The sequence below is a fragment of the Bos javanicus genome, chromosome 10 (genome assembly GCF_032452875.1).
Source record: "Bos javanicus breed banteng chromosome 10, ARS-OSU_banteng_1.0, whole genome shotgun sequence".
Taxonomy (NCBI): domain Eukaryota; kingdom Metazoa; phylum Chordata; class Mammalia; order Artiodactyla; family Bovidae; genus Bos; species Bos javanicus.
In genome coordinates this window covers 70,148,220-70,172,095 of record NC_083877.1, presented here as the reverse complement: position 1 = coordinate 70,172,095, position 23,876 = coordinate 70,148,220, and the positions used below count along the sequence as shown (strand labels likewise).

Below are 23,876 nucleotides of genomic sequence, written 5' to 3'. Positions count from 1 at the left end.
GTATCACTCTTAGGACTCTCAACACACAGTTCCACTGGACAGTAAGACTTTGAGATAGAGGTCTGTATCTCATTCATCTCTGTACTTTCACGAAAGAAGGCCTGGCATATGGTATATGTGCATTAATGTTGTAGAGCTGAAATATCTTATGCAGTAGTTGTTTAGGAAATGCCTTACAATCCCAACAAGACAATCTCCTAAAGAAGAAGCCATATGCTTCTTTGTTTTGATGAACCCCATAATATATAATGCCTGTTAATAGGCAGTCAATAAAATGTCTGTTGAATAGTGAGAGATATTCAGAGGGAGCAAGCTCTTCTTGAGAACCCACCACATTTAGTAAAATCACACATTTTGTAAAACAGCTCATAGTCCCTTTCAAAAGTCTCATTCTGGACTTCCCTGGTGGAGCAGTGGATTGGAGTCCACCTGCCAATGAAGGGGACACAGGCTGGGTTCAACCCTGGCCTGGAAGATTCCACATGCCACAGAGCAGCGAAGCCCATGCACCACAATTACTGAGCCTGTGAGCTGCAACTCCTGAAGCCCATGTGCCCTACAGCCTGTGCTCCACAACAGGAAAAGCCACCCGACTAAGAAGCCTGCACATCGCGATGAAGAGTGGTCCCCGCTCCTGGAAGTCAGAGAAAGCACACACAAAGCAAAGAAGACCCAGCACAACCAAAAAATAAAAATAAATAATGTTTTAAAAAACATTAAAAAACCAAAAGCAGAAGTCTCATTCTGACTAATTCAGTTGTTGGCTCATTTCAACAGCAGCAACAAAGAAGAAAACCTAGCAATCTAAAAATAATTTATATACTATATTCAAAAAGTGATAAGCCTAAATCTTCTAAAGTGATACGGTATATATTTGAAAAATAGAGAGAAGAAAAATTATAATCAAATTACCTTCTCTGTCTTTCTTTTTTAATCTTTTTCTCCTCCTGTCTATGGTTGCAACTTCAGACTTCAAAGACATGTAATATTTTCTGATTTCCTGTAGTTTTTCTTGGAGAAAAGAGATTCTCTCTGTACTGTTCATATTATCTAATTCATCTAAAAGGCAAAAAAACAGTTACTTTGGAATTAATTCTATAAGAAAAAAATGGCAGTTCTTTCAAAACTCTGACTCATAAATCAACAAAAGCTTTAGTTTATTAAAACCTAACAGTACACTAAATAAGGTTCTATAAAAAGAGAAGACATTAAATTCAGGAATAAGATTTCTATATACATCCCAAATTTTCTTAACTAAACATATATTACTTAATGATATATCACTGAAATGATCAGAGAAGCACAAGAAAACATCCCACATACAGCATCTCTGATCTATAATTTTAGCTGTTCACCCATATAGTGTCTTTGTATTGATGTTTTAGTTATTTCCAATTGTCAATACAAGAAAGGATGTTTAAGTTTCATCAATCTGTATAAATCATACATGTCTCATTTCATAACTAGAGACCTTTCTCCAGTGTTTATGAAGTTAACATGTAAGACACAGATTCTTTCATTTATGTTAAGTAATGATTATTGATAAGGCAATATTTAGGATACCTAAATAAATGAATTTGCTAATTATTATTTCTTGTTTTGACATTTTAACGTATCACTTTTGACATCTGACATATCACTTTGTGATATACATTCAAGTTTTCTATAAGCATCTTACTGAGTTGAAAGCTCCACTTATATGTCCGAGGGGATGAATTCGGATGTTTTTCTTTCTGTTTATCTTTTTCTCCATCTTTGATGTGAGGGGATATCCTTGCAGGGGATCGTGCAAGCTTCTGTGGCTTAGATACACTAAGATGCTTTACTGGGGTACATTTACTTGAATTGTCTAGGACAGGAAGATCTTCACTATCACTGCTTTGTCCTATAAGAAGAAAAAGTTAACTCAGATTATAAATGATAAAAACTTTAAAAATGCAACAGACCCAGCAATTACACTTTTTGGTATCCTAAAGAAACAAATGCACAAAAGTGCTAAGTTTTATAATAATAAAAAGATGGAAATAACCTAAATACCCACCAAAAGGGAAATGGCTAAGAATTATATATTATTGTTGTTTTTCAGTTGCTAAGTCGTATCTGTTTGCAACCCGATGCAGGATGCCAGGCTTTCCTGTCCTTCCATCTCCTGGAGCTTGTTCAAACTCATGCCCATTGAGTCGGTGATACCATCCTCTGTCACCCCTTTCTTTTTTTGCCTTCAATCTTCCCGATGCTGGGGAAGGGTCTGGCATTAGGGTCTTTTCCAATGAGTCAGCTCTTCACATGAGGTGGCTAAAGTATTGGAGCTTTAGCTTCAGCAGCAGTCTTTTCAATGAATATTCGGGGTTGATTTCCTTTAGGACTGACTGGTTTTATCTCCTTGCTGTCCAGGTGACTCTCAACAGTCTTCTCCATACCACAGTTCAAAAGCATCAATTCTTCTACACTCTGCCTTCTCTATGGTTCAACTCTCACATCCAAACATGACTACTAGAAAAATCATAGCTTTGACTAGAAGGACCTTTATCAGCAAAGTGATGTCTCTGATTTTTAATATGTTTTCTAGGTTGGTCATAGCTTTTCTTCCAAGGAGCAAGCGTCTTTTAATTTCATAGCTGCAGTCACTATCTGCAGTGATTTCAGAGCCTGGGAAAATAAAATCTGCCACTGCTTCCACATTTTCCCCATCTATTTGCCATGAAATGATAGGACCGGATGGCAGGATCTTAGTTTTATGAATGGTGAGTTTTAAAGCGGCTTTTTCACTTTCCTCTTTCACCTTCATCAAGAGGCTCTTTAGTTCCTCTTTGCTTTCTGCCATTAGCGTGGTATTATCTGCATATCTGAGGTTGTTGGTACTTCTTCTGGCAATCTTGATTCCAGCTTGTGCTGCATCCAGCCCAGCATTTCACATGATGTACTCTGCTTATAAGTTAAATAAGCAGGGTGACAGTATACAGCCTTGACGTACTCCTTTTCCAATCTGGAACCAGTCTGTTGTTCCATGTCCAGTTCTTACTGTTGCTTCTTGACCTGCATACAGGTTTCTCGGGAGGCAGGTAAGGTAGTCTGGTATTCCCATCTCTTTTTGGAACAAAAATGACCAAATATCCAAAACAGATTATGAAATGATAAAGTTAAACAATAAGCATAGTATTGCCCTATATATGTTTAAAACAAAACATAAAAACAACCCAAAAGGGGACCAACCCAAACTATATATATGAAGAAGCACAAAATAAACACCCAGCTGTTAACATGTGTATAATAAAATGTGAGCAGATATTTGGTTCCAAGTCTGTATCCCTCCTCACCAAATCTGCACTGAGAGAGATGCTTTTGGTTTTCATTTAATAACAAATTAGAATTTTCTCTCAACTTTTCTGCTTTATTTCAAAGTCTACACCCTACTTGACCATATTTACTCTCAAAATCCAACTCTGCCTTCTACTAAAAAGGCAAAGTTGTGGGTTACACACCATATTTCCCAGCCCCTTCCCTACTGTATCTGTCCCTTTGGCACTTTTTCAGCCTCAAAAAGAGGAGACTGTTAATTCTGGGCAAACTACTATAATATCTTCAGCTATACTCTTGAAACCATTTATTCTCAGCATCTCTGAAACACCTCAATGTCATTTTATCTTTTCTTCTTTTATCAAGTCTACCAACATACTTAAAGCTTTCCCACCCCTTAGAGAGAGAAGGAGGGAAGGAGAGGAAAACCTCCCCATTTGGCTGGTACCTCTTTCCTTCTCTTTAGGGTCAAATTTCATGAAAGAGAAATTCGTTGTTATCCTGATATTCTAATATCCTGATTAGATATTACCTTCTAATCCATCTCCTTCCCATGCTCTTATTAGGGCCCCTAACACTATTCACCAACTTCAATGAATACATTTTAATCCCACGTGAATATTCTATTGCATTTGAACCATCTTTCCTATTCAAACCAACAACTGTTTACTGATTTTCATTTATCTCTAATCTGCTTCTATTCTCCTCTTCCTGGCCCATTTAAAGGGATATGCCACATAATTCCACTCCTGGTCCTTTTTCCTCTCATTTTACAACCCTCACATAGCAGCTTTATCATCTTGTAATCCTTCAACAACTATCTTCTAAAACCAGACTCTTTTCGAAGCTCCTGAGCCTTATTTCCCTAATACTTGGTACTTCTAATACAACATTCCCTAAATTACTCTTCCAACAATCTGCTGCTACTCCTGTATGCCATATGTTAGTTAACCAGTTCCTCATATCTTACTACTACTAATAGAGTCCTAGTGATTTTATGGGCTTCCCTGGCGGCTTAAATGGTAAAGAATCTACCCACAATGGAGACCCGGGTTTGATCTTGCATCAGGAAGATCCCCTGGAGAAAGAAATGGCTACACACTCCAGTATTCTTGGGTTTCCCAGGTGGCACTGGTGGTAAAGAACCTGCCTACCAATGCAAGAGACATAAGAGACACAGGTTCGATATCTGTATTGGGAACATCCTCTGAGGAAGAAATGGCAACCTGCTCCAATATTCTTGCCTGGAGAATCCCATGGACAGAGGAGGTGGGCAGGCTACAGTCCATGGGGTCACAAAGAGTTGGACAAGACTAAAGTGACTTAGTGCACACACACAGTGACTTTATGTCCTAATTCTCTTCATTCATCCCTTCTTTCACTGCCTCAGTTAAGCCAAAGATTATTTCCACAAAGAAAAACTGATCATCTCCTTTCTTTTTTCCTTTTTTAACTTTTTACTTTGAGACAATTTTCAAACTTACAAAAAAGATGAAGAATGGTTACTAAAAAATGTTTTTCTGCCATTTGAGGATAACTTGCCCTGCCATATTTGAGTACCTTATAGTGTTTATGTCTTATAAATGAGAACATTCTCCTTGTTTTAGTTATCTACAAATTAGCCAAAACTTAGCAGTTTAAAACTACAAATGTTTAGTATCTCACATGGCTTCTGAGGGTCAGAATCTGGAAGCATCGTGGCTTTGTGGCCTGGCTCAGGGAATCTTGTGGGGTTGCTGCCAAGCTTTTAGCCCAGGCTCTGGTCTCTGAAGACCTGACTGGAGCTGAATGATATGCTCCAGGATGGCTCACTCACATGGCTGTTAGTGAGCATCAGGAAGCCTCAGTTCTTGCTGGCTGTAGGAAGGATATGCTTGGTTCCTCACCATGTGCGCCTCTCCATACACTGCCTGACTGTCCTCCCAACATGGCAGCTAACTTTCCCCAGAGCAACTGATCCAGAGGAAAGCAGAGAAGAATCTGTTGTGCCTTTTATGAGCTTCAAGTCATACTCCATCATGTCCACTCTATTTTACTAGTTAAAAGAAAGTGACTAAATACAGCCCATACCCAAAATGAAGGAACTGGGCTTTGCCTCTTGAAGAGAAGCATATCAACACATTTGTGGATGTGTTTTTAAATCCACCACACTCCTAAACAACCAGATATATTACTGTCATCTAATCCTCAGACTCCACACAAGTATCTCTGCTGCTGCTACTGCTACTGCTAAGTGACTTCAGTTGTGTCTGACTCTGTGCGACCCCACAGACGGCAGCCCACCAGGCTCCCCCGTCCCTGGGATTCTCCAGGCAAGAATACTGGAGTGGGTTGCCATTTCCTTCTCCAATGCATGAAAGTGAAAAGTGAAGTCGCTCAGTCGTGCCCGACTCTTAGTGACCCCATGGACTGCAGCCTACCAGGCTCCTCCATCCATGGGATTTTCCAGGCAAGAGTCCTGGAGTGGGGTGCCATCGCCTTCTCCGCAAGTATCTCTAGTTTGACCCAATAATGTTCTTTATACCAATAGTATCCAGGTGAGAATTATATACCTCATTTACTTGTCACATAAATCTCCTTCAATCTGGAATGGTTCCTCTTTGACTTTCATGACCCTGACAATTTTTAAAATTATAGCCCAATTATTCTACCGAGTATCCTTCAGTTTGAACTTGTTGCTGGGTCCTCACGATCACAGTCGGGTCATACGTCTTTGACAGGAATGTCGCAGAGGTGCACGACACTCTTCACGGTGCATCCCATCAGGAGGCACATCACTTCACTTGATCCCGTTGCTGGTGGTGGTCATTTTGACTAAGGTAATGTCTGTCCATGCATCCACTGTAAACTCATTCATTTTCCCTTTGCAATTCCTGCTATCTTTCTAGTCTCATTGCCTATCACTCTTTCTCTATACTCCATACCTGTCTTGTTCAGCCATTAGCCACATCTGATTACTGACTACTTGAAATACGGTTCAAAGGAATTTTTTTGAAATGCCCTTTGTCTTAAATAAATTATATGCTCCTTCCTTGGAATATGTATCTACCGTAGTCTAGTATTTCCATTTCAGACTTGTAGGAAGACATGTTTTGGATGTAAAATTATAATTTGTCAAATCAACCATGTTTTTTCCCACTATATCCCATAACTTAACTTTATTCTTTATTGTACATACATCTGTTTTCAGATGTATTTGAAAAAATTCTTCTGTTTTTCAAATTCTATTTGTTTTATTCTATTCTTATTTTTTTCAAGATTTCCAAACATATTCCTCTAATATTAAACTGCATTACATAAGAAATGCAATAAGCATAAAAAATAACCACAGCTATCTCAGCTCTAAATAAAATTGACAAGCAAATTTTCAGATGAAAAACTAATGGAAAAATTGCTACTTTTCAGAACAGAATAAACCAAATTTAGTTTTAAGCTGACACAGATGATCAGGCCAAAAAACTGCTCAAAGTACTAACACCATACTAAAGCCAGTGTTGCAAAGCACCAACCTGCTCCATTCTTTTCATTTTTGGCTACAGCACTTGTTCGCTTTGGGGTTCGCTTATGCTTTTTTGCCAATAATCCACTAGTTCCATCACTTGGCCTTTTCTGACCTGAAATAAGTGGAAAGAGAAAATTAGAAAAAAAAATCAAGAGCAAGTGTTTATTCATCTGCCTACATGAATTCCCATGTATATGTTTTTTAAAAAGGGTGGGGTAAAGAGGGAGCAGGGGAAGGAAGGAAGGAAAAAGAAGAAACACAGGAGAGGAGGAAGGGAAAAAGAGAAGGAAGGAAGGAGGGAGGGAAAGAAGAAGGAAGGGAAGAATGGTACTTAACAGATCAAAGCTCCTAAAACTCTTAGCATACTAATTTTGAATTTTAACATAAAGACTGATTTTCTCCCTAGGAAGTCCTTACCCTTCTCTCTGCTCTCTCTCTCTTGAACAATTATACTACAGGTACCAGAGGCAACACTGGCTTCAAAGCCATTTGCTGACTCCCTCTCACAGAGACCTTCTTGAGATTCTTCAGCAATACTGTCAACTTCAATAGTTATGTCACTCTCACTTTTTATACTTCGAGACTCATCTTGGCTGAGAGTAAGTGGTGACACTACTGAAAAGTTATGCTGTGCTACAGGAGGTAGGGCAGGTGGAATAGAAACAAGAGAGTTAGATTCAGAGCTTTCAACTACTGCGTCCTCAATGCTGGTTTTCTCCTTTTCATCCAAATCATCCAAATCTACTTCATGGCAAACCAAGGTTTCTGGCCCAATCAGAGGCATTGCATCCTCCTCTTCCTTTAGCGGGGTATTTACAGTTTCTTCTGCTGGACCATCGAATTTTTCATTAGTCAATTCTTGAACGCACTGGTTTGGCTCTGCTATTAATGATGGCATTCCTTCATTTTCTATTTCAAAGTGTTGTTCAAAATTTAAGTTTTTCACTCCCTCAGATGCAGTGCAATCACTGGTCCTTTCTTGAGATGTGCTAGATATGCTATTTGTCATTTCCATTCCATTCTCAATTCTTATTCTTTTCTCTGGTGATGACTGTCCCAGGATCTTTCGTTTCAACTTTTTTTCTTTTGCACATTGGTCAGTTTCATCTTCAGTAGCAGAAGAAAAGTTTTTACTGTCTAAAGAAGAAAATTCTGGACTCTGAGCATCAATATGAGGTTCAGTTCCTGCTTCATCCTGGGTAAATGATGAAATTTTTATAATTTCTAAAGAAAGATCTTTTGTCTTGCTTCGTCTTCCCTTTCCTTTAGGAGATTTTTCTGCATCTTTCTTAACTTCTTCTTGCTCCACTTTATTTCCTAAAATCTGTACTATTTGTTCATTCTCTCCAGCTTCTAACTTTAAGGTTTCTAAAGACTGCATTTGAGTCCTATCATTTTCTTTTAATATATGTGGAGCAGTCTTTGGATTTTCTTCATCTAGCTTATCATCATTTAAATTTTCATTTTTTTCTAATTCTTCTTTAATATCAGGAGAAAGTTCTTCATTCATCAAATTCTTTTCTAAAAGGTCTTCTGTTTCACTATCAGATGAACAGGAGTCTGCAAGAGAAAATATTATATTACACAAGTTTCTACTTAATTACCAATGTAATTTATAATAAAAATTCTGCCAAAGACAAAACTTTTAATCATGTACCTCTGAATACCTCCTTGTAGAAATTTCTCATATAAAATAAACCATATATTTGTGCCAAAAATGGGGGAGGGGAGATCTCAAATAAACTCCATGTGAAAATATATTACATAGAAAAATATTACTGTCTCAATTCTGTAAAAGAGCTCTTTTCCAATTTTTACTAGTATCATATTTAGGCTACAGTAACCCTTAGAAACGGAGAAGACAATGGCACCCTACTCCAGTACTCTTGCCTGGAAAATCCCATGGACGGAGGAGCCTGGTGGGCCACAGTCCATGGGGTCGCTAGAGTCGGACTCGACTGAGCGACTTCATTTTCACTTTCACTTTTCACTTTCATGCACTGGAGAAGGGAATGGCACCCCACTCCAGTACTCTTGCCTGGAGAATCCCAGGGACGGGGGAGCCTGGTGGGCTGCCGTCTATGGGGTCGCACAGAGTCGGACACGACTGAAGCGACTTAGCAGCAGCAGCAGCAGGAGCAGCAACCCTTAGAAAAATCAAAGGACTAGTACTGAAATATGAAGTTAACGTATGAAGTGGTTTGATTTGAGAGGGTACTGATTAAAATCTGGAATGCCCATTTTATGTCCTTAGAAAGGAGTATGACATTCTACTTAATTCTGAAAAGATGTATAAAAATGAGAAGCTTGAATTCTCAAAAATGTAAATATTCCTCTGATTAAGAGAAAGGAAAGTATAGGCCAGTTACCTTTCTGCAAAAAAAAAACCATTCTCTTTAAGTCAGAGAATTTTTTAAATAATAAATAGTTATAAGATGATATAGAAGTTGTAAAATACAAGAATTCTGCCCACATGGTGCTCATATTTTACAGTGCAAAAAGGAAAGCTTAAATGTACTTTTTAAGTGAAAAGGTATGTAGTTTTATTTTATGGTTTTATCATATACAGAATTTAGAATTTTGTCTCAATTTTTTAAAAAGGTAGTTTTTTACTTTTATGAAGCAGTTTAGCAAAAAAATGTATAATTTTGAAGGCTGTGCATGTGCATGCTTCTAAGAGCATTTGCAACTTTGTGGAAATCTTGCATTTGTGTATTACGTCAGCCTTCCAGCAGATGGCAGTAAAGGGGAAGAAAGATGCCCTTTCTAACTTGCACAAAAGCTCCACATGGTGGATTCATGGCAATCCTGTGGTTCAGAAGTTTTCAAGGGAGGAAAATTCTTATGTGAACATTTTCTATATTTAACATTTCTTAAATTACATAGAAAACTATACAAAAGTAGAAACGTTGGAAAAAACGTAAATGCAGAATAAAATATGTTCACTTATATTCATCCCAAAACATGTGTCTACCACTTTAGTTTGTGCTCTCTTTGAAAACAGTCTCAGCTTTACTGAAAGATCCTAGGTGAACAGCAATGGTGAAGATCCTAGATGAAGGCGATAGCAACCCACTCCAGTACCCTTGCCTGGAAAATCCCATGGACGGAGGAGCCTGGCGGGCTGCAGTCCATGGGGTCACTGAGAGTCGGGCGGGACTGAGCAACTTCACTTTCACTTTTCACTTTCATGCATTGGAGAAGGAAATGGCAACCCACTCCAGTGTTCTTGCCTGGAGAATCCCAGGGACGGGGGAGCCTAGTGGGCTGCCGTCTATGGGGTCGCACAGAGTCAGACAAGACTGAAGTGACTTAGCAGCAGCAGAACAGCAGTGGATTACAGGAGACACCAGTACATGCTTTGTAGGACAGGGTGGCATACTGGCTTGTCAACCCATGCTCTATTAAAATAGAATATTTCTCTGATATTGTCAAGAAAAGGTACTCCTAAGTAAGATATCACTGAATTTTAAATAAATAGGGTACAGCAAAATAAATATTTTGTTCAAATCAAATTTTGTAATTTAAATCATGTATTAAAAACTTAGATGACTTCCTATGAATCTCTCACACAACTGGTTTTATTATTTATATGATTGATTTTTTTTTTTTAAATCAACGATCCTCAAAATTGAGCACCTTCCATTCCATTTGACAGAGGTGAGCTGTCTGGCCTATTGCTTCGAGCACTTCTGGTACCTGATTTTCCGTCACTGTTTGCAGTCTTAGACAAACCATATGGCATGTTAGACGAAAGCGTAGATTTTAAAGGAGGTCGTCCCCGTTTTGACTTCTGCCTCTCCTCATCCCTCTTTTCATCCTTTTCACTGTCTTCTTTATTCTAGGTTACAACAATAAAATGTATGAGAAATAGTACCTTTATGAAAAATAAATACTCTACTTTGCCAAGGAAAACTGTAACTGAAAAAGATTAGTTACATCAACTCGTAATCTGTAGTTATGGAAAAATTAAAATTAAATAGTTTTCTAATGTTTTGTACTTAAATGAGTATGATGTTCTACAACTTCAACATGGTAACACTGCAATTATATTGTGAAGGTCAGAGGCAGCACGTAAGAGAGCTATATACTATTCAGCTCTCCCCTTGTCTCTTACTATTTCCTGAGGAAAAGAAAGGTATGTCATCATCTCTACAGCAAAGGCTGAAAATTGAGGGTGTGGATGAGGCTAGAACATATAGCCAATGTATGCTTTAAAACTTAGTACTAGCTTCCACAATTAAAAACCAGATTTTACTTTTTAAAAAATATACTTGTCTTGAGAGAAAAAAAAATTCTAAAATCTGGCAAGCCTGAGCCTGCATCCCACAGCAGAGTGGTTGGTTCCACCCTCTCTAGACGAGGGACATAACCTCTTCTTTGCCGGGCTCAGTCCTACTTTACCACTTTTCTAGAGAACCTCGTAAGCCTTTGCATTTGAAGCCTGTGCCCCAAGGGAAGCTGGTTTTTACCTTTTCTGAAATAGTGTGGAAATGTGTTCATATTTTTTACTTTTTAGCTTCTGGGCCTAAGGGGCAAACTCACACTTTGAAAGACTCAAAATGATTATATGAGAAAACAAGTTTTATAAAAAACACAGTATTAATACAATATGAACAACTGTTATCTAAAGGATATAGCACCTGTATACATACTTTAGCTTTTTTCTTCTGTTTTTTCTTTGGTCCACCTTTGTCCAATGGCCAGATTATCCTGTCAGCCTTTACCCATTCATCATACCTTAAAATAAAGAATATATTTTAAAATTCACAAGAATACCTTATTTGAAATGTAGTCACCAAGTACAAACACAACAGGACTGAAGAGGGCCGAGTTCTATGTCGGCAGAAAGGTGAAGGGCACGGGTGCTCACCTGCTGGCAGTATGTGTGCCAGGCACTGCACTGGGTGTTTTGGGTACCTGCCACCAACAGGGCACAGCAAGAGTTTATCAGGGCAGACAGGTTTAAGAGGGAGAATAGGGTAGGCAAACTAAATGGACTCAAGGCTGTTTGCACTGCCTTTTTCCCCACAACTCCCACTCATCTGAGCTTAATTAAATAAGCTGATTCTGTAACCAAATAATGCAAAACAAGTGAGATAAATTTAAACTTGTAGTATGATGAGTTCTAGATTAGTTTATGAAGTCCTTTTCAACTCTTTTCCTCCAGAACTCTCTCTAGCCTCCAGTATTTCTAAAAAAATTTTATTCTGAACTGTACACCTCTAAAACTGAAATTTCTTTTAGAGGTATTTTAAGTTTATTCTGAAAACCCATTTTCCCCTTTCCCATAATACTGACATAACTTCTAGATTTTAATATAGCCAGTCCAAGTTACTAATCAGGGGCAAATAAGAAATTAAACCTCCTAGAACTAAATAACAGCTTTTACATTATATAAGTATATATTTATAGAGCTACCTATAATTTATATGTTTAATGTATATTTATAGGTATTTATAGAGATGAACCAAAATCTAAAATCTGTACATTTTAGCTAAAAAAAAAAAAAAGAAAAAAACTACAGGCAGTCCTTGCTTTGAACTGCACCCTAGTGATGCAAACCACACCTTCACTTTGTAACCCAATCACCATTAACCCATGCAAAAGAAGGACTCTGTTCCAATAGGCACAAGTTCAGCTGACCCAGTCCCATGACTCTACACTATGGTTTAAACATGATCTTCTCATGCATTATCCCAGTATCTATCTAGCAGGGTGGAAGGCCAATGAAAAACTATTAACCATGTGAATTCCAGCTAGGTAGGAAGATAACCAGTTAGAACAAACATGATCGTATAATAAAATGACTGTTAAGAGTCAAACAGTAAAAAATTTAAAGAGATAAAAAGAGAAGGACGCTAGGAGGGGGATAGTCTAGACAACAGAACAGACACACTGATGGTAAGTAAAAGCGGATGGTTGTGAACTATGTAGACTCTGAGGAGAAAAGAAGGCTACATTGGGCTGCACGTGCAAAGTAGGGAGATGTGTTAAGGTTGTCAAGTGTAGTCTTTATCCCTGAATTCAATACATACAAAACTACTGAGAGATGGACAAGAAAGTTTGTTTTTAGTGTTGGCAGAAATGTGAAGGGTACAAGAGCTGACCTGAGAAAAAAGAAAAGAAATTTTAAAGTTTTTTTTTTAATTTTTACTTTTAAAATTATTTATTTTTAATTGGAGACTAATTACTTTACAATATTGTGGTGGTTTTTGCCATACAGCAACATGAATCAGTCACGGGTGTACTTGTGTCCCCCCATCCTGAACCCTACTCCCACCTCCCTCCCCATCCCATCCCTTATGGGTCATCCCAGTGCACCAGCTTTGAGTGCCCTGTTTCATGCATCGAACTTGGACTGGTTCGATGTCATCTATTTTACATATGGTCATCTATTTCACATATGGTAATATACATGTTTCAATGCTCTTCTCTCAAATTATCCCATCCTCACCTTCTCCCAGAGTCCAAAGTCTGTTCTTTACATCTGTGTCTTTTTTGCTGTCCTGCATATAGGGTCGTTGTTACCATCTTTCTAAATTCCATATATATGTGTTAATATACTGTATTGGTGTTTTTCTTTCTGACTTACTTCACTCTGTAATAGGCTCCAGTTTCATCCATCTCATTAGAACTGACTCAAATGCGTTCTTTTTAAGAGCTGAGTAATATTTCATTGTGTAAATGTACCACAGCTTTCTTATCCATTCGTCTGCCGATGAACATGTAGGTTGCTTCCATGTCCTAGCTATTGTAAACAGTGCTGCGATGAACATTGGGGTACACGTGTCTCTTTCAATTCTGGTTTCCTCAGTTTGTATGCCCAGAAGTGGGATTGCTGGATCGTATGGCAGTTCCATTTCCAGTTCTTAAAGGAATCTCCACACTGTTCTGCATTGTGGCTGTACTAGTTTGCATTCCCCCCAACAGTGTAAGAGCGTTCCCTTTTCTCCACACCCTCTCCAGCATTTATTGTTTGTAGACTGTTTGATAGCAGCCATTCTGACTGGAGTGAGATGGTACCTCATTGTGGTTTTGATTTGCAAGAAATTTTAAAGTTTTATATGCTATTCAGTCAATCCATATTCTTTTTAAAATGATGTGAGAGGACAGAAGCCAAACATGCCCCCACTAAAGAAAGCAATTAACGTTTGCTGAGCACTTAACTAAGTGCCAGGCACTAACTATATGAATTTTCATGTTAATATAATTAGCACTACTTCTCACAAAAATCCCTATAAAGTAGATTCTCTGTATTTCCCAACTCAGAGATGAGGGAACTGAGTATGTAGGGAAATTCTGGAACATCTGGGCTCCAAGCAACTACAGGGCCCGCAGATACAGTGAACACACAAAACTTCCTAAAGAATAGAGAGAAAAGTAGTCCCTGACATCCAGCAACTGGCCTGGTACTATTAGCTGGGCCTTGCTGTTGCTACAGAGCCGTCCTGGCCCTCACAGCTAGGGCATGTTGTTCTCCTGTTGCACATAAACAACTTCACAGAACATCAATATCAGACAGGTCTGTTGCATGACCATGATGTATCAAGACAAAAAAAAGACCACTTCCCAGTTGTGTCTCAACACACAAAAAAAACAGGAACACTGTCCAGGCCACAAAAATGACCAAACATCCTTTATACCCTGAGAGACTGCTACTGCTTTACCAATGACAGCATTGTGGTGGTGGTGGTAGTTGCGGGGTGGTTTAGTCGCTAAATTGTGTCCAAGTCTTGCAACCCCCATGGACTATAGCCCGCCAAGCTCCTCTGTCCATGATTTTCCAGGCAAGAATACTGGAGTGGGTTGCCCTTTCCCTTCTCCAGGCGATCTTCCTGGCCCTGGGATCAAACCTGCATCTCCTGTGTCTCCTGCATTGCAGACGGATTCTTTATCCACTGAGCCATTGGGGGGAAGTCCAAAGATAGCATTAACCTTGGTTTAGTCTTCCCTTCTTACAGGTAAGATTAAGATAACCAATCAGAATTATCCTCTGCTTCTTGACAGCATCCAGTCTAGAGCAAAGCCCTATTTCCTAAACCCTCTTAAAATCACCTAACAGAAGCTCAGATCTAAGTCTTATCTAACATTCTTATCTATTAATTTTCCAATTCAAACCTATTACAGTGCTTGATACAGGCTTGATTTCTGATAAATTTAATAAGTAAACAAGCAAAACCACTTGCAATGTTGGGAGCCATGGGTCCAGCTCTCTAAAGGATGTTTCCACAGAACCCTGAGCTGTTGCTACTCCCAAAGGTGGTACCCTGAGCTTTCATGACCCACCCTCTAACTGACATGCCACATGGTTCCCTAAGTCAGGTGTCCTCCCTTACTGCAGATGAGTAGCAAACCCAGTTTGTTCAGGTACAGATGTGATCCTGGTGATCTCTGGCTGGATGTATTGACATAGGAAGTAAAATAGTAGGAATGTTCAAAGTCCTGGAAAATTCAAATGCAAGGTGTGCTGTGTAAGTGCATACATACTATTTGCTTCAGTTCTTCAAAACATTAAAAATGATCTTTCTGAACCAAAAACAAATTTCAAAATAAGAAAATACATTTCTTGCTTACCTGACATTCCATCCATAGTAATGTACCAAGTATAAAACTTCTCCATCATCAATTTCAGTGCTTTTAATACTGGCTTCGTAGATCTTCTGCGTTTTCCCCCGTCCATATTTTACTTTCACTTTGGTGCCTGTTAGGCAGGGTTCTGTGTCTTCCTCATCTTCCTCCCCTTCAGAGTCACATTTGCTTTCAGTTTCTTCCCTGCAGTAAGTTATAACACTGATAATGCTACTGATAACTTAATGGAAAACAAAATAATATATGCTAAAAGAATCCAACATGTAGAAGAGTCACAACCTAATTATTACCTTCATAACATGTCAGTGGAGGAGGAGAAGAAGGAGGAGAAGGAGAAGATTTTCATAGACTACTTAGTAGGGAACTGATTTATTATGACAAGGTGCACTGTACCAAAAGTAAATCCGTACTTCTTAAAGGCAAGTCAGTCATCACAGTTAATGGTGATGTGGAATCAAATAAATCACTTTTGATAAAACAAAATTACAACAACATGCTTTGAAGAAGTCTTTAGGATTCAAGCGCCACCTTGTATGTGAAAATGACCTAAAGATAGTTTTTAACTTTCTGCAACTGAAATGTCTTGTCTACTTGACTAGTACTTTTTGCTCAATTCAGAGTGGTTCTTAACCCAGACGTTTTTGGTGGGAAAAATAATGAACAAGGGCTAACTACCTTAGTAACTCTTTTAAACTAGTTTATAAAGGTTTCCCCACCCTCACGAAGAAACAACAGACATCTGGGTGTTAGGTGTTTTGTCATCACTGTGGGATAGCACCGGAAGAACGAAGGTTTTGCATATCTTACATCGGTTCCTATTTGTTTTTACACATCTCCCATCAGTTTTTGTTTTGATAATCATATATAAAGGAGATTCACATAGGGAGGTCCAAGTATTTGTAATATTTTTAAACAAACATTCTTTATTAGCCCAGCAAATATTCAGAACAGATTTGCATCAAAGATCACTCTAGTGGCACAGGAGTTTTAAAAACCTTAAGAGGAGTTACTATCTTCTGTCATAAACACAGGGCATTATTTTAGGGATCACTGGGGGACCCAACATGAAGAAACTTCGACACTCATTAGCAGTGGGAATGTTTTCTTTACAAGGGCACCTTCCAATTATATTCTGATAAGGTAATTTCAAAACACCATAAAAAACTACTTAAAACAGAAGTCTCTATAGATTAAAAAAAAAAAAGGCTATTTCCAGGATTCCTGCTATTAAATGAGAATACAGACTGTTTGTATATTCAGTTTTATTTAATAAAAGGAAATAATGTCCTTCATATTCAAGTCTGTGAAACTTTATGTCTCTAAAATAAATATTCTATTTACATATCAATTATAAAGGCTTTTTAAAGCACGTGGTGTGTATGTATATATATATATGCATATATATATAGTATGTATTACATACATACTATAAAACATACACATTTTGATGCTTATTTTTAACAAATCTTCAAACTATAGTTAGGCCTTACTTTTTAAATAGTCTACCTTACCTTATTAAATTTACTGTCCAAATATTTGAATTACTACACTCTATCATTATACTCAATTCCAATTATTTCCTCCTACTTTCCCTAATCCTAATCGTATTTCACTATAGAACTTTCTTTACTCACTATTCTAATTCACACGTGACTGTGAATGCTCCTGTACCTATTTATGCTGAATCATAAAATTACCTCTCCCACTCACCAATCATTACTATTTTTGCAGTTATTTTTTCAACGGTTAATTTTCAGATGGGTGTCAGCCACTAGTTGGAAACAGCAGGCCACTTTTCTCAATTTTGCCTAATAACTCAAATTTCTAGAAATTTTAGCATTGAAAAATAACTGGAGGAGAGCATCTACACAAGTAAGTGTGTTATGCTGTTGCTGAGTTAAAATTCATTTTTTAGTAGTGTCTAAAAATTAGTAAATCCATTTGACAATAAAGAAATGGCCACTAAACATAGTTGGACATTACCATGATCTAGCTGGACTGCCTAATCTCTGGTTATTTTTAAGTCAATTCAGTCCATATGTGTATAATACATGAAAAAAAACCAACAGTTTTCACTCAACAGCAAACAGGATGAACATTAAAAAGCCAAAATTCAATGTGATGTGGGGCAAGAATGAATTTTCCAAACTAGAATCAGGGGTGCATGCCACTTATTCTAATATAATAACTTGGAAAAGAAAACTGTCTTAGATAAAGCTAACACACAGAAACATCTGCTAGTACTGTGCACCCATGTGTTTGTTAGCTTTCCCACATTGTACCTTTTTTAAAATGGAATTTTTGCTGTCGCTGTTTCCTCTTGTCCACTTCCTCCATTTTTCTCCAGCTCCCTTCCCTGCTGTCAACTGCAGGACCTTTCTTTTGACTGGGTGGCGCAGCCTTCTTTGAGGCCACTGTTTAGGGCACAAGTGCTATTAAAATGGTGCGACCAGTATATTCTCCAATTCCGAAAGGCGATACACATCATCTTCACAATGTGTCTCACCTTCATCAGACAAGAGGAATGGAAGTCCCAATAAGAAAGCATTCCCTCAAACCTGAACCTCTAAGCAGGAACAGAGCGCTGCTGCACCCCAGACAGGCGTTTCTGGAGAACAAACGTAAGATAATGTACCTCTCTTGGCTTTTCTCTTCCTCTTCCTCTGAGTCTTTGTCAGAATCCTCCTGCTTTCTAATTTTCTTCTCCTTTTGCTTTGGTGTATTTTTTCTCCCCAGTAGTAGTTCGTTTTCCTTCTTCTCTGCAGTTTCACTGTCATCATCTACATCCTTATTTTCTGTATCATTCTCTCTTAATTTGTCTTCTGTTTTTTCTTCTTCAATTTCCTTTTTAATAGAATTTGCATCTCGAGCAATTCTCCTTCGTCCCTAGTAGAAAGGATGAAAACTTTAAAGGAATTATCACTACAAAGGGGAAAAAAATATAGAAAAATGTTATCTTTTTCTTAAACCATCATGGCAATGACTAGTCTTCTTTCTAGCTTGAGACATGATACTGATAACCCGTCAACTCCTGTGTACTTTTTGCTTCCTCTCAAAGTAAAAAATCAACCCGTGTAAATTACTTATGTCCAAATCTATCACGTCCCCTGGCTACATACTACATGAAAAATAAAAATTTTCTCCTGTGTTCACTATATTATTTTATCTCATTTTAATACTTCTTGACTACAATAAAAATTTTTAAGAATTATCTAAGTGTCAATGATATGTTAATAAGAAAAATAAATCAGTCCCTTAATTTTCTGGAAGTTCTTTCATCTCTAACTCTATTGTTTACTAAGATAAAATTTACATTATCACTGTATTTTAAAATAACTGAATTGTATTAATGCCCGAAAAGTGAGCTTATTTCTTGGCATCTAGAGAGCTCACTAGGCCAGCAGTAACTTGTTAATACCTCAGCAGCTGTTATCCAGTCTCTAGTTGCATGCTCAACTGACCAGGAAACTGTTGAGCCATTTCATTTTCTCCTAAATTCTCCTTCCAGTCAACTTCTGCACACTGGCAGAATTCCCCCCTAAAGTGAGGATTAAAGGGAAAAAAAGAGCCAACAACTTTGGGAGCACTAGAATACTTTACAATTATTATCTCAGTTTAACAAATGTTTTGCCTAGTTCCTGACTATGTACTATTTGAACATCAACAGTAGGGGGAAAAAAAAGAACTTAAGTTCCATGAGTGTAGGGTCTTTGTCTTACTCACGTCTATAACCTCAGATCTAAACAGTGTCTGGCACATGGGCAGGTACTCTTTTAAGAATTTGTAGGTAAATGAATGAAAGCATCTGTTATCCATAAAATTTTAAATTTGTATAACTTGTACCTTTGTCCCAGAAATCTCATTTTTAGAAGTCTGTATTCAGATAAATAAGGAGGACATTTTTACAAGTCTCTATATTTAGATAAATTTGGAGGACATTTTTGTAAGTATATTTACTGCAGTGCTTTCTGTAATCATAAAAAACTGGAGAAAATTTTGAGGAAGGTAAATTTATGGTACATCAATACTATGCAATAGTCTGCAGATATTTTACATAAGATGAGGAAGCTCTTTATGTAATGACAAGCAAGTATGTCCACAATACATAGAATGGGGTATTATTCAGTCTTAAAAAGGAAGGAAATTCTAACCCATACATGGATGAACCTTGAAGACCTTCTGCTGAATGAAATAAACCAGTCACAAAAGGACAAGTACTATCTAATTCCACTTATATGAGATATCCAGAGTAGTCAAATTCATAGTGACATAAAGTAGACTGATGGTTACCAGAGGCTGGGGAAGAGAAGAATGAGGAGTTTCAACAGGCCGAGTTTCAATTTCCCAAGATGAAAAAAGTTTTGGAGATAGATGATGGTGATGGTTATAAGACAATATGAACGTAGTTAATGCCACTGAACTGTGCATGTAAAAATGGTTAAGATGACAAATGTCATGTTTCTTTACCATAATCTTTAAAAATTAAGAAAAAAAACAAAGTACTCTGGAGGTTTCATGAAATTCACCAGAAAGTGCCACTTACTAAGTAAAATGGACAGTTTTAAAAAATGGTTTCTGAGCAAATACAAGAGATGACTTCGTCGTGTCTTTTATTAAATACAATTTCACTTACAAATAGCTGTGAAAAGAAGAGAAGCGAAAAGCAAAGGAGAAAAGGAAAGATATAAACATCTGAATGCAGAGTTCCAAAGAATAGCAAGAAGAGATAAGAAAGCCTTCTTCAGCGATCAATGCAAAGAAATAGAGGAAAACAACAGAATGGGAAAGACTAGGGATCTCTTCAAGAAAATCAGAGATACCAAGGAACATTTCATGCAAAGATGGGCACAATAAAGAACAGAAATGGTATGGACCTAACAGAAGCAGAAGATATTAAGAAGAGATGGCAAGAACACACGTAAGAACTGTACAAAAAAGATCTTCATGACCCAGATAATCATGATGGTGTGATCACTGACCTAGAGCCAGACATCCTGGAATGTGAAGTCAAGTGGGCCTTAGAAAGCATCACTATGAACAAAGCTAGTGGAGGTGATGGAATTCCAGTTGAACTATTCCAAATCCTGAAAGATAATGCTGTGAAAGTGCTGCACTCAATATGCCAGCAAATTTGGAAAACTCAGCAGTGGCCACAGGACTGGAAAAGGTCAGTTTTCATTCCAATCCCAAAGAAAGGCAATGCCAAAGAATGCTCAAACTACCGAACAATTGCACTCATCTCACACGCTAGTAAAGTCATGCTCAAGATTCTCCAAGCCAGGCTTCAGCAATATGTGAACCGTGAACTTCCAGATGTTCAAGCTGGTTTTAGAAAAGGCAGAGGAACCAGAGATCAAATTGCCAACATCTGCTGGATCATGGAGAAAGCAAGAGAGTTCCAGAAAAACATCTATTTCTGCTTTATTGACTATGCCAAAGCCTTTGACTGTGTGGATCACAATAAACTGTGGGAAATTCTGAAAGAGATGGGAATACCAGAACACCTGACCTGCCTCTTGAGAAATTTGTATGCAGGTCAGGAAGCAACAGTTAGAACTGGACATGGAACAACAGACTGGTTCCAAATAGGAAAAGGAGTACGTCAAGGCTGTATATTGTCACCCTGCTTATTTAACTTATATGCAGAGTACAGCATGAGAAAAGCTGGGCTGGAAGAAACACAAGCTGGAATCAAGATTGCCAGGAGAAATATCAATCACCTCAGATATGCAGATGACACCACCCTTATGGCAGGAAGTGAAGAGGAACTCAAAAGCCTCTTGATGAAAGTGAAAGTGGAGAGTGAAAAAGCTGGCTTAAAGCTCAGAAACATTAAAACATTCAGAAAACGAAGATCATGGCATCCGGTCCCATCACTTCATGGGAAATAGATGGGGAAACAGTGTCAGACTTTATTTTTTTGGGCTCCAAAATCACTGCAGATGGTGACTGCAGCCATGAAATTAAAAGACGCTTACTCCTTGGAAGGAAAGTTATGACCAACCTAGATAGCATATTCAAAATCAGAGAAATTACTTTGCCAACAAAGGTTCGTCTAGTCAAGGCTATGGTTTTCCTGTGGTCATGTATGGATGTGAGAGTTGGACTGTGAAGAAGGCTGAGCACGGAAGAATTGATGCTTTTGAACTGTGGTGTTGGAGAAGACTCTTGAGAGTCCCTTGGACTGCAAGAAGATCCAACCAGTCCATTCTGAAGAAGATCAGCCCTGGGTGTTCTTTGGAAGGAATGATGCTAAAGCTGAAACTCCAGTACTTTGGCCACCTCATGCGAAGAGTTGACTCATTGGAAAAGACTCTGATGCTGGGAGGGATTGGGGGCAGGAGGAGAAGGGGACGACAGAGGATGAGATGGCTGGATGGCATCACTGACTCGATGGACGTGAGGCTCAGTGAACTCTGGGAGTTGGTGATGGACAGGGAGGCCTGGCGTGCTGAAATTCATGGGGTTGCAAAGAGTTGGACTCGACTGAGCGACTGATCTGATCTAATCTGATTACAATAACTGAACTCCTTTCACAATGTGGTAAATTTTTTTTTCTACTTCTAAAATTTGATAAAACCTACTGTGTAGACATCATCAGACAATGATCAAAACAGTGGGTGACAATTCCTGACTTGAATTATATATTAATGGAGAGGAAGAGCAGAGTTAGAAGATAAAACCAGGATGCATGTGACTAGGAAAGAAGGCAGGGCATGAAAAACTGCCACAAGAGCTGTACAGTGTGTTGTGGAGTAAGTAAAGAGAAAGCAAAGATCCCACCTGGCTGAGGACACAGGTATTATAAACAGGAGATTCATTCACTCAACCATCTAGTAAGTCCTTAATATGTGCAAGGCACTATTCTAGATGCCTGGGATCTCTGAACGAATGGAATAACACTAATCCCTGCTGTTGTGGAGTGTGATTCTAGTCCAGAGTATGGTAAAAGAAACAATAAATAATAAACAGAATAAATAAGTAAATTACAGACAAAGCAACATTAGAGGGATTGAACAGGATAGGGGCTTCCCAGGTGGCTCAGTGGTAAAAGAATACACCTGTCAAAGGAGGAGATGCTGGTTTGATCCCTGTGTTGGGAAGATACCCTGGAGGAGGAAATGGCATCCTGCTCCAGTATTGTTGCCTGGAGAATCCCATGGACAGAGGACCCTGGCAGACCTAAACATGAGATCACAAAGAGTTGGACACGACTCAGTGACTGAGCAGACATGCTTGACCAGGATTTGCTTCAGTGAGGTGACACGTTAGTAAAAGACTCAAAGGAAGTGAATATTTGAGACTGACCTCACTTGAGAATGGCTTGAACAGATATAAATAGAGAACAAGAGAAGGAATGGTTTTTAAGGTAAAAGAAATAATATGTGATATATTTAGAGAAAGGGAGTGAAGCTAGCCTGGCTGAAGCATAACTAAATACTACAAAATAAACTAGGTTCATAGGAGTATTTTTGTATATATCTGAAATCGCCCATATTAAAAAGACTAAAATAATGCTTAAAAAAATAGATAAAATTAGTATTAAGTACTCACCCTTGGAGATTTTAATTCTACTTCTTCTCTTTCACTTTCACTGTTTGAATCAATATTTTCCTCAGGTTCACTCTTCACTTCTATTAAAGGCATTTCTTGATCTACTTTTGGAGCCTCTTCCATGGATTCTTCTAAGTCTTTTTTTTCCTCTTTTACTTTTGGTTCATGGTGGTGAATAGTTCTGAACTGAATATTTGCAGAACGGCAGTACTCCTCAAAACCATAGAGATACCTAAACAAATGATATTTCATTTTAAGAAATATTAGTCATTATATTTAACTTGAGAACTATATATTAAACAAATATTTTTTGAAAAGTAAAACTCAAGCCTTTTAATACAAAGTACTTTTCCTGTTACTGGTTTCTTGGTGTTTTATATAGGATAGTAGAAATACTGACCAGAAAATAAAATTTCTTTCCTGAAAAATCTGAGCTTGTGATAATGGAACACAGCTATCATAGTTTTAATATGAAGGCTGTTCACTATAAAAGATACAATTCTATAACATGTAATTTCAGACAATTAAAGATACTGCCTGTATCTCTAATTTTGAAAACAAAATCCAAACATGAAAAATGGAGTAAAGCAGACTTGTGGCACTGGAGCGATTGGGGGCAGGAGGAGAAGGGGACAACAGAGGATGAGATGGCTGGATGGCATCACTGACTCGATGGATGTGAGTCTGGGTGAACTCCGGGAGTTGGTGATGGACAGGGAGGCCTGGAGTGCTGCGATTCATGGGTTTGCAAAGAGTCAGACATGACTGAGCGACTGAACTGAACTGAACTTTCAATCACAGTATCCACTAAACTAAACCTTTTTATGTACCTTCTCTAACTTTAATGTTCTTTGATGTGTTCTTATTTAACTGTTAACAAATTAAATGGAAAATATTCCTTGTAATTATGTATTCTTTGATGAATAAACTA

General features: G+C 38.0%; 1 protein-coding gene across 4 annotated transcripts in view; it reads right to left on the bottom strand.

Annotated features, from left to right (window-relative positions):
• ARID4A (AT-rich interaction domain 4A) overlaps positions 1-23,876 on the bottom strand; it is a 62,237-nt gene that overhangs the window by 5,560 nt on the left and 32,801 nt on the right. For 3 of the 4 annotated variants that reach the window (XM_061429015.1, XM_061429016.1, XM_061429014.1), the window contains exons 15-23: positions 22,946-23,177; positions 18,027-18,277; positions 15,377-15,574; positions 11,455-11,539; positions 10,439-10,640; positions 7,217-8,359; positions 6,807-6,911; positions 1,679-1,885; positions 913-1,059 (exon numbers count right to left, since the gene is read on the bottom strand). In XM_061429015.1, the coding sequence (XP_061284999.1) occupies positions 913-1,059; positions 1,679-1,885; positions 6,807-6,911; positions 7,217-8,359; positions 10,439-10,640; positions 11,455-11,539; positions 15,377-15,574; positions 18,027-18,277; positions 22,946-23,177 (2,570 nt within the window). The remainder of the gene's footprint in view (positions 1-912; positions 1,060-1,678; positions 1,886-6,806; positions 6,912-7,216; positions 8,360-10,438; positions 10,641-11,454; positions 11,540-15,376; positions 15,575-18,026; positions 18,278-22,945; positions 23,178-23,876) is intronic. The other variant, XM_061429017.1, reaches the window with a different exon arrangement.